General features: G+C 37.6%; 1 protein-coding gene across 2 annotated transcripts in view; it reads right to left on the reverse strand.

Moving 5' to 3' along the window:
• The window catches only part of EDIL3 (EGF like repeats and discoidin domains 3), a 266,089-nt gene that overhangs the window by 68,520 nt on the left and 181,926 nt on the right, over positions 1–15,643 (reverse strand). For both annotated transcript variants that reach the window (XM_038170824.2, XM_038170823.2), the window contains one exon: positions 9,813–9,994. In XM_038170824.2, the coding sequence (XP_038026752.1) occupies positions 9,813–9,994 (182 nt within the window). The remainder of the gene's footprint in view (positions 1–9,812; positions 9,995–15,643) is intronic.

Below are 15,643 nucleotides of genomic sequence, written 5' to 3' on the forward strand. Positions count from 1 at the left end.
AATACACTTTCTTACCCATTTTCTTCTTAGTTTGACATAATCCTCATAATCATCATATACCCTCTTAAAACCTTTTCCAACGGGCCTGGCTTTATGCTGCCTATCATGCTGGTCATAGTATCTTATTGTTCTTCCCATCTGCAAACACCTGGAAGCGCTTTTCTAGGTAGTCCAGAGTCTTTTTCATTGTCAGTTTACAGAAGATCCAAAGCATGCTGAAATTCCAGTTGTAACTAGTTGTAACTTGCCGACTGACCTGGTAATGCTGATTATAACTAGAACAATTTTTATATTCTGTTCACCTTGTGATACAATTTTTGGGAGAAATACAAATGGGAAAATAGGAGTACATGAAAGCAATACTTCCTACATATTGTCATCTTTGAGAATAATCTGTTAGTTGCTATGAGACTGGTTGTCTAGGGAGAAAGGCCAAGGTTTTAGATGGACGCAAGTGGAGTAAAGAGGTGGATTAATAAGCACACAGGTGGCAGATGGCTTTGTTTCTGCTGAAAAGACTATATCACCCACATGATTTTGTCACCCACAGATGTTATTACAAAAAAGGAAGAATAGGCTTGAATGATTAATCCCCTCTGAACCTTAAAAAATTGCCTGAATATTGGTTGAATCACAACAAACACTCACATTTTTCATTATTTCTTGAAATTAACAACCAATAAATAAATAAGTTAACATATAAATATAAAAAATTATCCTTGAGCATCCTAATGCTTAGAAAAAAAAAACAACAAAAAAACCTCTCCTATCATTTTTATTAGCTCTGCTTTTTTCCTTAAAATATTTTCTCCTACAAAAACTGATAGAAAATAGATTTGATAAAATATAAAATGCTTTTGTCTTTCCAATAGAACAAGAAAAGTAACAAGTAACTCAACATTGGAAAAATCTTATTGAGATCTTCAGACTTTATAGAATCATAGAGTGGCTTGGGTTGGAAGGGACCTTAAAGAACATTTGGTTCCAACTCCTCTGCCATAGGCAGGGATGCCACCCACTAGACCAGGTTGCCCAGGGCCTTGTCCAATGTGGCCTTGGGCACTGCCAGAGATGGGGTATCCACAGCTTCTCTTGGCAACTTGTTCCAGTGCCTCACCACCCTCTGAGTGACGAATTTCCTCTTAAAATCTAGTCTAAATCTCCCCTTTTAGTTTAAAACCATTCCCCTTGTCCTACCTTTATCTGCCAAGCAAAAAGTTGCTTTCCATCTTTTTATAAGTATTGAAAGGCAAAAAGGAGGTCTGGTGGAGCCTTCTGTTCTCCAGGCTGAACATCTCCATCTCTCTCAGACTGACTTCATAGGAGAGGTGCTCAAGCCCTCTGATCATCCTCATGGCCCTCCTCTGGACCTGCTCTAACAGGCTTTCTTGTACTGGGGGTACCAGACTCAGATGAAGCACTCTAAGTGGGGCCTCACAAGGGCAGAGTAGCGGGCAGGCTCTCTCTGAATGCAGCCATGCAGCCAAATCCTTATCCACCGAATGGTCCACTTTTCAAATCCAATCTCTCTACAATTTGGGGATCAAGATGTTATGTGGGAATATCAAAGGCCTTATAGAAGTCCAGGCAGATGACAGCGGTCAGTGTTCCCTTGTTGACTGATGCAGTTACTCCCTCACAGAAGGCCACCAGATTGGTCAGGCATGCTTTGCCCTTGGTGAAGCCATACTGGCTGTCTCAGATCATCTTCTTGTCCTGCATGTGCCTTAACATTGCTTCCAGCAGGATCTGTTCCATGATCTTCCTGGGCACAGAGGTGAGGATCACCGATCTGTAGTTCTCTGGGTGCTCTTTTCTACCCTTTTTAAAAATGGGAGTGATATTTCCCATTTCCCAGTCACCAGGGACTTTGTCTGACTGCCAGGACTTTTCCAATACAATGGACAGAGGCTTAGAAACTACATCAGCCAGTTCCCTCAGGACCCTGGGATGCATTTCACCAGGTCCCACAGACTTGTACCTGTTCAGTTTCATCAGGTGGTCCCAACCCTGCTCTTCACTTACAGTGACAGGGACTCTGCTTCCCCAACCCCTGCAAAAGAGCCTTATCAGTGTCTCTTTATCTTAACCACTCAGGAAAGTAGAAGGTTAGAAGAACGTGAAAGTAAAACTCACTCCTGTTTTTCAGTCCACAGAATTGAAGTTCCAGTGAAATTAGAAGGTCTTTGAGATTACAAGCACAGGTCACCATTTCCAGCAGATGTCTACGGGTTTACTTCAGAACTGGTTTCCTGCTTTAGTATCATGGTGCTGGCAACTCCTACACTCCCAACAGCCTATATAAGACCATAACTTTTTTCCACCACCTCTAAAATTGCAGAGAAATTCCAAGGTGCACACAGGGACTGCAAGAGTCTGTAAAGCTCGGGCTGTATCAGAGCTTTGACTCTATGTCCAGCATAAGGGAAACTTCTGTCACAGATGAACTCAGCACCCATGTGCTGCTCTGGGGCCATCAACACACAAGTAAGTGTATATACATGCCTCTGTACTGAGAAAAAAAAATAAAAATAAATAAATATATATATATATATGTTAATATATTCATATGTAACTCTACCTTTTCTTGAACTTTAGCTGTAGTGAAGTAACTTGAACCAGTTCTTTTCTAAAAGTGAGACTTGGCAGAAGACTAATTTTTAAGTAAAGATCATTTGGACTGCTGGTTTTGAAAGTGAATATTTATGACATAAAATATGGCATTTTTGACTATCACACACCAGCACAGCATCATCTAAGTGCTTTAGACGCTGTTGTCCCCGTGGGGGGGGGGGGGGGGGGGGGGGGGGTGATGCCCACACAAAGCTCCATTACAGCTAGCAAACCACCACACAGGCGCAGGGGCACCTACACATGCAATTTGTTATTGGCACAAGGAACCAGACAGACATGGATATGACCATTTTAGCATGCCACCTCTTGCTGCTTTGATTACTTTTAATATTAAGATGATAAATGTAAAAAAATCCTTAGGTCAAAATAGATGGTGTCACAGAAATAATAAAACAATGCATTTAAAAGTACTGTTCCTTCAGTCGTTCAGCCATATTACAGGGAGTTATTAAGGAAAGCTGATGTGCGGGCTGACAGAGCGTGTTATGGATAGTGTTTATAACAGCATCAAGTTTCCGTTGCCATGGGAATGCTAACTCTGAACCGGCTGCTTTTGTATCTCTGAAACCTCAATCAAAAGTTGTTTGAATATGTCTCTGTGTGGGTGTTTGTGTGTATGAAGAATGAAACTAGGAGATTTAAGATAATATCAAATAGACACCAGGATAGGGGACACAAGGGAGTATCTGGATGACTAGACTAGGAAATAGGCTTCCAGTCCTTTTGTTTTCTTGTCTGAGAACATAAACAGCATTTTTAGACTATGCTAAACATATAGGTGTTGAGGGAGATCTGCAGCTTGTAGACATTGGTATTGAGTTCACTGAAGTCAGTGAATTTGTGGCAAACTTTGACCATTTGAAGATATTTACTAATTCCTGTAGTTCAATGGTCCTATGTGGAGCTGCTTTGAGAGAATTCAACTGCACGTTCCTTATTAGTTTCTGTTTTCTCCTGTCAAGGACTTTCAGGTACTTACTGCCACTTGTCAATATTCTCCAAGGAATACTTTAATACTAAGTAAAATTTTGGATTGTTGACAAAAAATGAAGAGCTTAAATACATTTTTCAGCATTTAACTTACCAAATTAAGTCTTTCTATATGGTTCAAATCACCGTACATGATGAGTCTGAGATTGTATTTCATAAGGTTCACTTGGCCACATTATTCTAAGCTGAGAGCTATATTAAGTAATATTAAATATTTAATCTATGATGACAGGTATTTTTGGAAGCTGATACAACAGTACTCATGAATGAGGAAATGAACTTTGACAAAATGAATGGTTTGACAGATGGTAGTTTGCTTAGAGCCCTTACTAACAGATGTTTGAATGAATGTTCTGCAAGACCTCTGTGTATTTTAGGTTTTATCGTTTTATTAGCAAATAGCTATCATCTGGTGTATACTTGCTCTTTGGAAGTTCTTGATGTGGAAGCTGCTAATTTTTCAGTGCCTTTTTTTTTTGGGGGGGGGAAAATAAATAGATAAGTAAAAATAAAAAAATATATACTTTTTTTTTTGTGTGTGTGCGCATGTGTGTGTGCATTTAGGATGAGAACAATGGAACTTATAAAGCCTTTACTATAAGTAATTTTTTCATGTGTCAGAATGAGTAGTTTTGTGAGATTCACATCCACACAACCAGAGATGGGACTGAAGCTGCAGGTGGTGTGAGAGACACCCATGTAAAAAAATAAATTAAGCCACAGATAAATACATAAATAAGATTTACCGAACAGAAACAATACTCCAATATATTTAGAACAAATTAAAAGAAAAAACAAAACAAAACAAAACAAAACTTTACAAAAGCATGAATAATCACTAAATAAAGTGTTTCTGGTATAGCAACTGGACTTTGGATCCTCTCAAACAAGTATCCTAACAAGGATCCTAAGTATCTCTCTGGAGAAATGGTTCATGCTATTTTAATAATGGATAACTAAATATATATACATTTTTATGTATTTCTATTTAATAACTTACATTTGTATACAACAATCTCCGGCAACAGTTTACATGATCAACCAGTTTCCACACTGGTGTAATGCACAGTAACTAGTTCATTTTCTTAGTGTTCTCTGGATATAATGTATGCCCATATCTGCTTTCTGTGCCTTTGGATTAATATCGACCTTGTAAAAACAATTTCTATATCCAAAAGTCCCCAGAGCACTTTAAAAAACGAGGTGGTAGTCTCTCAAATACCATTACAATTTCTGCAATTACCAGGCTTACTCCTCACAGGGATCCTCTTCTCAATCATGAGACCATCAGAAATTACAGGATCTCTTGTTCTCAGATGTGACAGCCCAGTTGTGCAGCAGCAGCAGCAATTATGGGGCCACCAGCAGGCACTGATCTTTTCCACTTCTTCCCTAATCAAGCAACCACAGCCAAGACCAGGAACAAATTTACTCTATCCTTCCCTTAGTCAAAACTTCACTGCACACTCAGATTTTTGCTGGCATGAAATCTGGTACGTTTCACCCTGTATCTCTTGTATGCCTTCACCCACCTTCTTATCTCATTCTAAAACTAACATATTTCTGAGACTGATGCTCCTGGGCTCCCTGGTATGTTCAGCATTTAAGTCAGCCCAGCCTGTGGCTCTGCTGCTCCAGGCTCCCTGACATAGTTGGCTAAGTACTACTGTTCTTGTGCCAGTCAACATGTAGAAAGGTTGATCAGCCATATATTAATGAGTAATACCAATGCACTGATGTTATTTATAGAACACGAAGGTCATACCCCCCCCAGAATTCTGAAGAATTGAGGCTCTTATCTGACAAGGCAATATTCACCCACCTTGCTCTCTCATCCCCGAGCATGGTTCTTCCACGTGTACCCTTCTACCAAAGTTACTCACACACTTTAACTGCATGACATATCTATTTTGGTATTGTACACCATTCCTTACACTGCTGTTTATATTGAACTATTTTATCTTGTCTTATGGTGTTCATAATATTCCAGCTCATACGTTTTCTGTATATCCACCATGGCTGAAGTCTTTGTGTGTTACAGGAATAATAACTGCAGTGATACAAAAAAGGATAATGTTGTGTGGGAGGATAAGGTAAATTAGCCACGAACAGAAGAAAAATGAGTTAAGAAATACGAGGTTAGGACGAGTTACTAAATACAAGCTTTGGTTAGTGAAACTGGGAGAAGAACAAATCTAATGTTTAGGCATGGATCTGTAGGTTAGAAATCACTAAAGAGGAGACAGATTTAGAAGGTCCTCTTACAGGTTTTTGTTAGAGATTAGCAGTTCTCATTAAAATATTACCATTACATCACAGGAAAGTAGACCATGGTACAGAGAAACAGTCGTGAGTGGGAAGGAAAATGGTACAAACAGAGAAAATGTGACAAGAAGGAGAAGAGGGATGACTGAAGGTAAGTATGTGAGAGTCAGAATCATAATTTAGGATTTGATCCCTTCCACTGAAGCATCTAAAATGACTTTGGATATGGCAGAGAGAGAATACAAACAACAACCCTGCCATGGCCATTTCTATATTGCCTAGAAAAAATATAATGTGAACTATGCTGAAGGAAAGAACATAGATATGAACTATGTGGAAGGAAGGAGTAGAGATAAAATGAAATCAGAATTAAAAGAAGGAGCATATTTTAAAGCCATGAATGCAAAAGGAAAAAAAGGTAAACAGAAATCAGTGCTCTTTTAACAAGAGAGTTCTGAAAAGGGGAAAAAAAAAAAAAAAAAGAATATTAACAGAACAGACAAAGTGACGACAAAGTGACCATTTTGACAGATGGAACAATTCAGGAAATACAGAATTGTGGAAACACAGAAGACCAATGAGATTTATTTATTTTTTGCTCACTGTATTTAAAAACATTAAAAGTCAGTGTTACTTGTAAAGCAGTGAACAATACACATGGGTGTTGTTTTATCAGAGTGTCAACCTATGCGGAGAAACAGAGGTCAGCAGAACTTTAAAAGGGAGATATGACTTACTCTGACTTTAATTTGCTTTCAAAAACATGGTCACTGACCCTTTAAATCACAAGCCAATTACAAGCATTGTAGTGCCATTACTAATTACATGTGGAGAGTGTAAATTTAAAATGGCAATTTCAATTTTCAGGTCATTTAGAGAATGCGGGAAAATGAAATTGCATACTAATTAGTTCATGTGTGTCAGACACCTGAAAGATTAGAGAAAAAAAAAACCTGCACTCATTACAAGTGAGTTATAACCAAAGCACTCAAACCTTTCATTTGTCAAGCTGCATATAAATAAAGAAATTAAATGACAAAGAAAATTGATAATGATGGAACAAGGCAAAAATAGGAATGGGCCTTTACATAATTATATTTTGTGGGACTTTGCCCATTATCCAACATCTTCCTCTAGGATTTATCTAGCATTAGAAACTGTAATAGAGTAACAGGCTATAGCTTCAGGTTCACTGCATTAAATGTTAATTTACATTTCCTAAAAATGTAATTTCTGGTTTCAAAGTTTAGATTTAATTTCTGTCACACTTTCACACTGTTTTTCAAAGTGCCGTAATCTGGACCAGCTGCTCCATCTCCCAGACCAATGTAGAGAAGGTCCCATACACAGACCCTCTAAATTATGATCCAGGTTGAAGTTGGTGAGACGGTCAAGAAAGTAAAAATAAGAGTAAGCTGTTGTTAGGAGGACTTCTCCCACAAGAGCAGAAGGAAGTTACCCAGAAACTTAGCAGATCCGAGTAGCCTCACTTTTTTATAAGTTTCCACAGTTGCTGAAGAAGCACCTCCCTGGCCATTATGGAAGCTGTGTAATTATAGCATACGGGACTTCTGTGCTCCTCTTCTCTCAGCATAAACTGTTCACCCATACAGGGGTCATATTGCAGTCTTGAAGAATCATACAGGGCTCCAGTGTAAAGGACTACTACACAGTGCATAAGATGTGAGTTTGTGAAGTACTTTATCCTTGCCAAATCAAAACAGGATTTCTCCAGAACACTAAAAATTACTTTTTATCTATAAGTATCATCTCCTTATAAAATTTAGATTTCTCTCTCCATGTGTTTTAAGGAGAAAAATCATCAGAAAAGGAAAAAAAAATCCTCTTAAGATTTAAATGTGTTTTAATATTGCAAACCCTGAACTCAAAACAAAACAAAACAAAACAAACAAAAAAAAAAACCACAGTTGGAAAGTTCTGTGAAAACTAGAGACCAAAGTTTATTTCTGAGGAAAAATGAGAAGAAAAAGAAAGGAATGCTAGGAGCTTACTACACATTAATCATATCACTTAATTAGCTTTTTAGAGAGTCCTTACATACTAGGGCTGTCAAAATTACAGAATAACCCGCAGGGGATTGGCACTACCTAGATTGGGTCATTAACTCCAAAAAAGGAACATATTTTTCAAACCTCATGCCCTGGGCTGAAATTTGTAGAAATATTTCTCCTTTGGTCCAACCTTCCTTCCAGGTAAGCACAAAGATAAGACTTCCCTGGGAGCAAAGTCCAAGGCACACATAATTACGGTCTGGGTAGAAACCTGCCCAGTTCTCTGAGAGCTGCCTCAATGACAGGTGCTGGCTTTGCCAAGTACCAACATGGAAGCAACTGGCTGCAGGCAGTCTGCATCCAGGCCACCTTCGACTACAGCCATATCTAAGACGGGACCAGTGCTAAATGAATCTGACTTTTTTCTCCACACTTTTTAATAAAACCCACACCCTGAAGCAGCCCCAAAAGCTAATGTAACATGGACATTTTTCATTATCTGTTAGCTACATTAGCTTTCCACTCCTGCAAACATAATTCGCAAGTCCCTTTGTGTTGTTCTTTCCAGGTCTTTTTCAATATGTAAATTTCACAAACTTCCCAACCCCCTCCAGTCAGAAGAAAACTGACTTCAGATATGTTGAAAGACCTTTGTGTTTTCACTCTGCAGTGAATAACAAACAGTAACATAGGCTTCATTTTTCAGAACTGACAAAACCCAGCATTCTCACCACACCAGCTCCAGAGAACTTCATCAAACAGCGCTTTGTGCCTGTTCTCCAAACAAGAAAAATGAACAGGCAATCCTGTACACTTTTTCCCCAAACATCTGGGAAACCCTCACAAAAATTGCAAATGGTAGTCAGCATGAAAACTTGAATAAAAATTATTCAATGCACACAAAGGTAGGTAGGTTCGAGAAAAGTGTATCTGACACTTTCAGGAGACATATGGACAGCTCATCTCGGTGCTGGTGGATAAGATGGTCAGGTACTGTCTTCTCCTCTTCCTGTGGTGGGTTCACTGGAAGGGAGGCACCCTATTCACATGTTGACTGTAGTGATTAGTACGAATGTTTCTTTCCACAAGTATCTGGCATCACTTTTATTAACAGTTGACGACACTAAAGCTTAGCCTAATTCATATATAATAAAAATGTCACAAAACTAAAGACCTATAGCAATCACTAGGCAATCATTACCTTCATTAAAATACAGCCACAAGATTTTACATTCTACTGCTTCATGAGACTTATACCAAAGTCATCTGCTGCTGGCAGAGAAATCCGGCCCACAAAGGGGGCACTGCCATTTGAACTATTCTAGCCGTAACATCCTTAAGCAGGAATGGAAAAATGTGTATTTTCAGCCCTGCAGATATGGTTGAACAACTATTTCAACCTTAATTACAACAGTTCCCGCTACTTCCAGCATGATGCACACAACGCTTAACCTATGTGCACCGAGCAGCTCAGCAGAGAGGACATACAATTCCCGCAGGCTCTGGTACAGCCAAAACCACATTAAAGCAGTCTAGAATTATGCCCAAGGAGTGTGTCAAAGTACCTCCACCAAGAGATATCACTACTAAATGCTACTAACGACCTAATGAGCAAATGTAGCATATGTGGAAAGCTGCTTCCTTGGAAAGAGTCTTTATAAATTTGCTTCTGTGGCTTAAAGTCACAATGGAACATATGCACACTTTTTTTTTGTAAATAAAAAAGATCTGTGCATTTGCAAAGTTGAGATTATTACTGTTTTGCAACTAAATAGTCCCTTTTAGTCTAGGCTACATTTCTGACAGTGAATAAGAATCTAGCTGTTAGTTTACCACTTGTCTTCATCAGTTTCTTAAGTGACTCTGGCAATTGAATCAAGGAGATTTTTTCTCCTCAGCTCCATCTGTTACCTGAATCCACGGCCATCTGTCATTTTCTGCAGCAGTCCAAGCGTTCACAAGACCCTTCTTATTAAGTCGTGCATAGTATGGATACCATTTCTGGAGTCCAAAGAGAGCTCGATGAGTGGATGATGCAGTAATTTGTTGATTTGACACAATTCCTCCTTCTATTCCTAGTGGGCCAGAGCATCCTATGAATGGAAACAAGAAACGTATGCAACTGAAATTATTTATTTCTCCGAGTCCCAAATGGTTGCAATTACAAACAGCATACAAATAGATCCAGAATATCATGTTAAATACCTTATTAGAAGAGATTTAAAGCGCTTAAGTAGCATCTTCTTAAAAAAAAAAAAAAAGAAAGAAAAAAAGTACAGAAATATAGTTTGTAAGTAACTATTCCCATTACAAACTTAATGAAATCAGTAAAGATTTCCATTTCTTTTAGTTTGTTCTCTCTGAAGAGCTGTCTGTGCTTTACAGATACCAACATCAAGAAAATGATTCTTATATTCAAATACTGAAATAGCCGATAAAAGCAAAATTCTCTAATTTCTGTAAAGTTCCACATTGCTACTCGTGCTATAAAGGTCAGAATTTAGCCAATACTCTTCAACTTGTTATTGCAGTCATCTTTAGAAACACGAATCTATAAATACAGTATGCATTTACTCTGAAAAAAGTTAAAGGTCTTATGCACCTAATGAGCAAACCACAAAGTATGTATTTAACTGTAATGTTTAAATGTTCCTAATTTTAAGAGTGGTATTCAGCCAGAACAGCAGTACTTGTTGATGTAATTTTTCTTAAAGCCATGACACTTTTTAAACATATTTTTCTGAAGCCACCCAACTTGGGTACATCAACAATAGCATTCAGTTATTGTATGCAATCCAAACAGAAAAAAAAATAAAAAAATAAAAAAATAAATTCTTTATATCCAAATGATTGTCAGCCTGCCTACTATTAAATATCACCAACCACTTTCAAATAATTTTTTTTTTTTATTTGATTCTGATGCACAATATCGAGAGAAGTACACTGCAGGAGTATGAAATGTAGCAGTTCGTCTGCTCAGTTGTTCAAAAGATCTGCTGCATGGGTCAACTGCACCTTGGCAACTTTAAACTCAACAGAACAGAGAGGATATTTACTTACACTTTAGTCTTTCTCAGAAGCCTGTCAGTGCATTCACCTTAAGCACTGTCCAGGAATGAACTCTGAAATGGTACTACTATGAAATCCTTACACCATATGGGCAGAAAGTCACAAATGATTTAATTCTTCATTAATTTAAAGGCACAGAGAAGGAGAAGTGACCGGCACAATTTGCTCTCCTCAGCAGAAGCTGAGGCAGGGAGACAGTGCTAGGCAATGCAATCCCTGGGTATTACGCGTTACTGGTAATGAAGACAAATAAAACTAAATTGCAGCTTTAAGTTGTTTACAGAGGAAAGGCCATGGGTAAGCAGGTGCTTGGGTTCTGAAAGAAGAAAGTAAAATCCCATGGTTGACTTCCAAATGTGTTACTTCTCAAATGAGAAACCGGCTTTTCTTCCAGGAAAAGCTCAAGTGAAACCTTGGCCCCATTGAAATTAGTGACTGACATGAACCACACTGTACCATAATATCAAGCACATGTGTACCATAATATCAAGCACAGCCCACTAAACTCGCCTAGAGTCTAAAACTGTAGTTTGACGTTTTTGCATCACATACTTCCCAACAACGAAGGCGATGCAATCAGAACTTGACTAATAACTCTGTCAATGCTGTGCAAAATGCAACAAAATGCAGCTCACTCTCCTGCTGCTGTGCCAGATGCACACAAAAGCCAGAAGAAAACAAATTCCTTGTCACCAGTACAGGTAAGTACAATATATGAAGTATTAAAAAAAAAAAAAAAAAAAAAAAAAAAAAAGTCTGTTGGGAAAGTATAATTTTTCACTGTGTTATCAACTGTTACTTAAAAATTGGAAGACCTATGGAACCTTAACGCTGTTTTTGAAATCTGTTCATCTAATTTACTTATTAGGATATCTTCATCATTTCATAATGGAAAAGAAAGCAGACATGTGTCTCTATATGTATATATATAAATACGAAACTCACAGGTACATAGAGGACAGATTCCACCTTGCCATGAAACTCATCACTACAAATAGCAAGTATAGATTGATAAATATTTAAAATTAGAGATTTGGGGAAACAGAAGAGATGTGGAAACAGAGGAGAAGTCTCTAAGAAGAGCTTAAAAAGGCAGTGTAGATGCATAGCAGGTATTTTCACATGGATGTGGAGCATACAGCTGTATTATGTCTTGTCCTGGGGATGAGGGCCCATGACAGCCTTGCTAGCATTATTCAGTGACCTAACAGGAAAATCATATGCATGAGGACAGGACCCCAACATGTATCAGGGTCAGTTTTGACTGAGCTGGAGAGTAGGAGTATCTGGCCTTAGCAGATAATTTTCAAAAGCAGAACATTTATTTGCCACCAAGACCCTCAATCTCCCATAGATGTCCCAAATTTGTCAGAAGAGACAAGGATTTCTAGCTTTTTAGGTGCAGAACTGTGTAAGACTTCAGCTGAAGGCATGCTTGTTCTCATGCTTGGTATGTGTTAAACAATACTTGAAATACATGTGAACTTCTTTCAGGAGACATGCAAATTTTCTGTTCTACATTGAAGGCAGATAAATTACCAAGTACAACACGTACTGTGCTTTGTCAGCTATATGTCCATATATGGTCAAAGTGTTTACCTTCCCTTAGATTTAGGAGGATTTTTATTCCTGAAATCCAAAGCAACTCCCTACCTTCAAGGAATAGGTACTTCATTGTACAAACTTACTTTAATTGCAGTTCCAGTCTTGGTTTATCATGTTTGTCATTTTTTCAGTGTGAATTAATCCCAAATTCATCACTTCTAGAAGTTAAAGATGCTAGTCTTTAAGATACTACATTGGTGTTCATTGGTGTGTAGGAAACAGTAGAATAGGTATTACTTTCTAAACAATATCAGCTCTATAACATAATATGTATGTATGCACTAATAAGATATGTTTTAAGATTTTTTTCTCTGCCATGATATAAATTAGATTATTCTCATTAGGTGGGAAATTTCAGTTAAGCCTCATGCTTATAGGTCCATGACTTGCAATACCATCCTACTGCCATGAACATAGCACTGCCAAGAAATTAAGCAACTTTCTAGGCACAGGCCTGGCATACAGACCCTGAGGAAGCCCACTGAAATCTAACTACTCCTGAGATGTTAGATGCATGCATAGTAATGGCTTGTTTTCTTGAGAAGTCTTATCTCGAGCTTGATGACACTGAACTTAATCTTCTGTTTCATAGCCAGGTCAATTGGTACTTCAAGATCTTTATAAAACTCTTCAGTACATTTTAGAAATGCTAATTACATTTCTTAAATTTTCATTTTGCTACGTTGCTCCTCCAAAAGATATTGAACTTCAGTGGAGGTTTTGCTATGACTCTACAAGTAAGCTCTTTCCACAGTTATCACTGCCCATTTACCCATCCTTGTGTTCTTTCTTTTTAATCAGACATTATTCTACAGGAAAACTTTTCAATTTACTTTCTTTTATCAGTTGAAAGGAAATAGTTGAACACATTTTTGTGTTTCAAATACTGCACAGAAAATGGACTTTCTTTACCCATATGCTCATTAACTTCTTCCAAGTAGGCCAAATAGATTTGTGAGTCATGCTTTCTCCTTACAAAAGGTATAATGAAACTATTACTCTCCAAATTCCCAAGAAATTTACTTTGCCTGAAAACTACCATCTGAATCACCTGCCTCTGGTTCTATCAAGCATGTTTTATCAGTGACTAACTGTTTACAGACTAGCTGCTGTACAAAGATACTCAATTTGGGCCACAAACAGTAATTTAATTTAAGATACCAATTGTTCCTTTTAGTGCTTCATGGCTGTGATTTGCTATAGACTTCTAACAATGGAGAAAACAAGCAGAAACAGCCTTTGGAGACCGTCTTTTAAACAAAACTAAGATATGCATGTTTGCAGAACAGGTACAAGCCACATTGGTTTGTTGTTATATCTCCGCTACTATTAAATCAACAGTTCATTTAACAAAAAATCATGACAGCTTGGCAAGCTGCAGTCTCCAAGGGAGTGATAATACCACTACTGTGTCTGTGCAATTCAGTCTGGTCAACGTCAGTCACCAATTTTATTAGTTAATGTGAACACACTGGGGTATGACAATCAACTTGATAAAAAAAAAAAAGAAAAAAAAAAAGTTAAAAAATCAGGTAGTAGCAATTAAAAAGCTGTGTGACAGGTTGCTGATACAGATTCACAAGGCTGATTTTGTCATCTGGAGCTGTTACTTTTAATGTCATTGAATAGCAAAATACTAACAAGCAATTTTGCTTTTAGTCCTATAGTGGCAATTGTTATTCACTAAATAAAGCTGTATTGATGTTTCTATAAATCTCATTAAAAAACACAAACCTATGCCCACAATACCTCATTGGCCATGAAGAAGACACAGTGCAAAACTGTACCACAAAGTAGGTTCATATTTTATAATGGATCCATTGAAAGATGGCAAAAGTCAACAACTCCACAGAAAAAAATAAGGATTCATTTATATCTTTTCAGTTCTTTGGAGACTTCCCACCAACCCATCTGAAGATGGAATGGCTATAAAACTCCCTCGAATGTTCCTTTTATAATCTCAGGCATAACCAGGTCTGAAATGCAACATACTATTTTGCACCACAAAGCAAGTAACAATTAGTCCAGATGTCCAGATGTTTACACCCTAGTCTCTTAAAATATATATATATATATTTTAGTATTATATATATATATATATATATATAATATATATCCCTAGCTGAACAAAAATACTAAATGCAAAAGGAAATATGACCTTTAGCTTATTGGCATCTTTAAACACATAAAGAAGAATAGGCAGATATGTCACTGATTCCTGCTCTTAACAGGGAGAGAGAAACCAATTCAAGATAAAAAATTAGTACTTGTAGGAGATAAGAAGCAGAAAGCACTGAGTAAACATGTTACTTGAGTATATTTAATTTGGATGACTACATTTATGTCAGTCCACAAATTAAGAAAAACCTCCAAATGGTTTAAAAATTACTTGAAAATGTGAAGATTATGCCTCTGTAAACAGAAGAAAAAGATTTCTTGTTATTGACAATGAAGCATGTCTGATTTTGCAGCATGAATATATAGCTTTCATTTTCTCTGTTGGTTTCTCTCTAGCTAACGTCATCAAAACAAACAGATGCAAATTTGAAGGCATGCAGAAAACAAATCTGCTTTAGACATCTGCAATCCTGTCTATCTCCAAGCTCCTCATTTTCTGGAATGAGATTACTCTGGCTGTACTTAGCACAGCACGGTAATTGTGCCGAACACAAACCCTGACAATGGGATTACAGATGACCTCTGATATTGCAGTAATTAATGCCAATACACGCATCAAATCCCCACCAAGCAATCTAGGCTTCATCCTCCTGTTTCTTCGTGTTCTTCCCCATGCCATGCATACCTCCCTTCCCAGTTTGTTCTGTCTCTTCAGGTTTTAACGAGTTTATTTTTATAGGAGCTGGTTAGATAGATATGGACAACCATTCGGTGGTCTGCCACTGAAGTGCCATCCATGTGCGATGTTCTCACGGGGCTTGTTTTTTTCACAACTTCACAACATGATAAAATCCTTTATTTTTTTGTTTTGTTCTTTTTTTTTGTTGTTTTGTTTGTTTGTTTGTTTGTTTAAACACGTAAGGTGCTTTTGTGCAGTGGTGGCTGTGAGA

The sequence above is a fragment of the Anas platyrhynchos genome, chromosome Z (genome assembly GCF_047663525.1).
Source record: "Anas platyrhynchos isolate ZD024472 breed Pekin duck chromosome Z, IASCAAS_PekinDuck_T2T, whole genome shotgun sequence".
Lineage (NCBI taxonomy): Eukaryota > Metazoa > Chordata > Aves > Anseriformes > Anatidae > Anas > Anas platyrhynchos.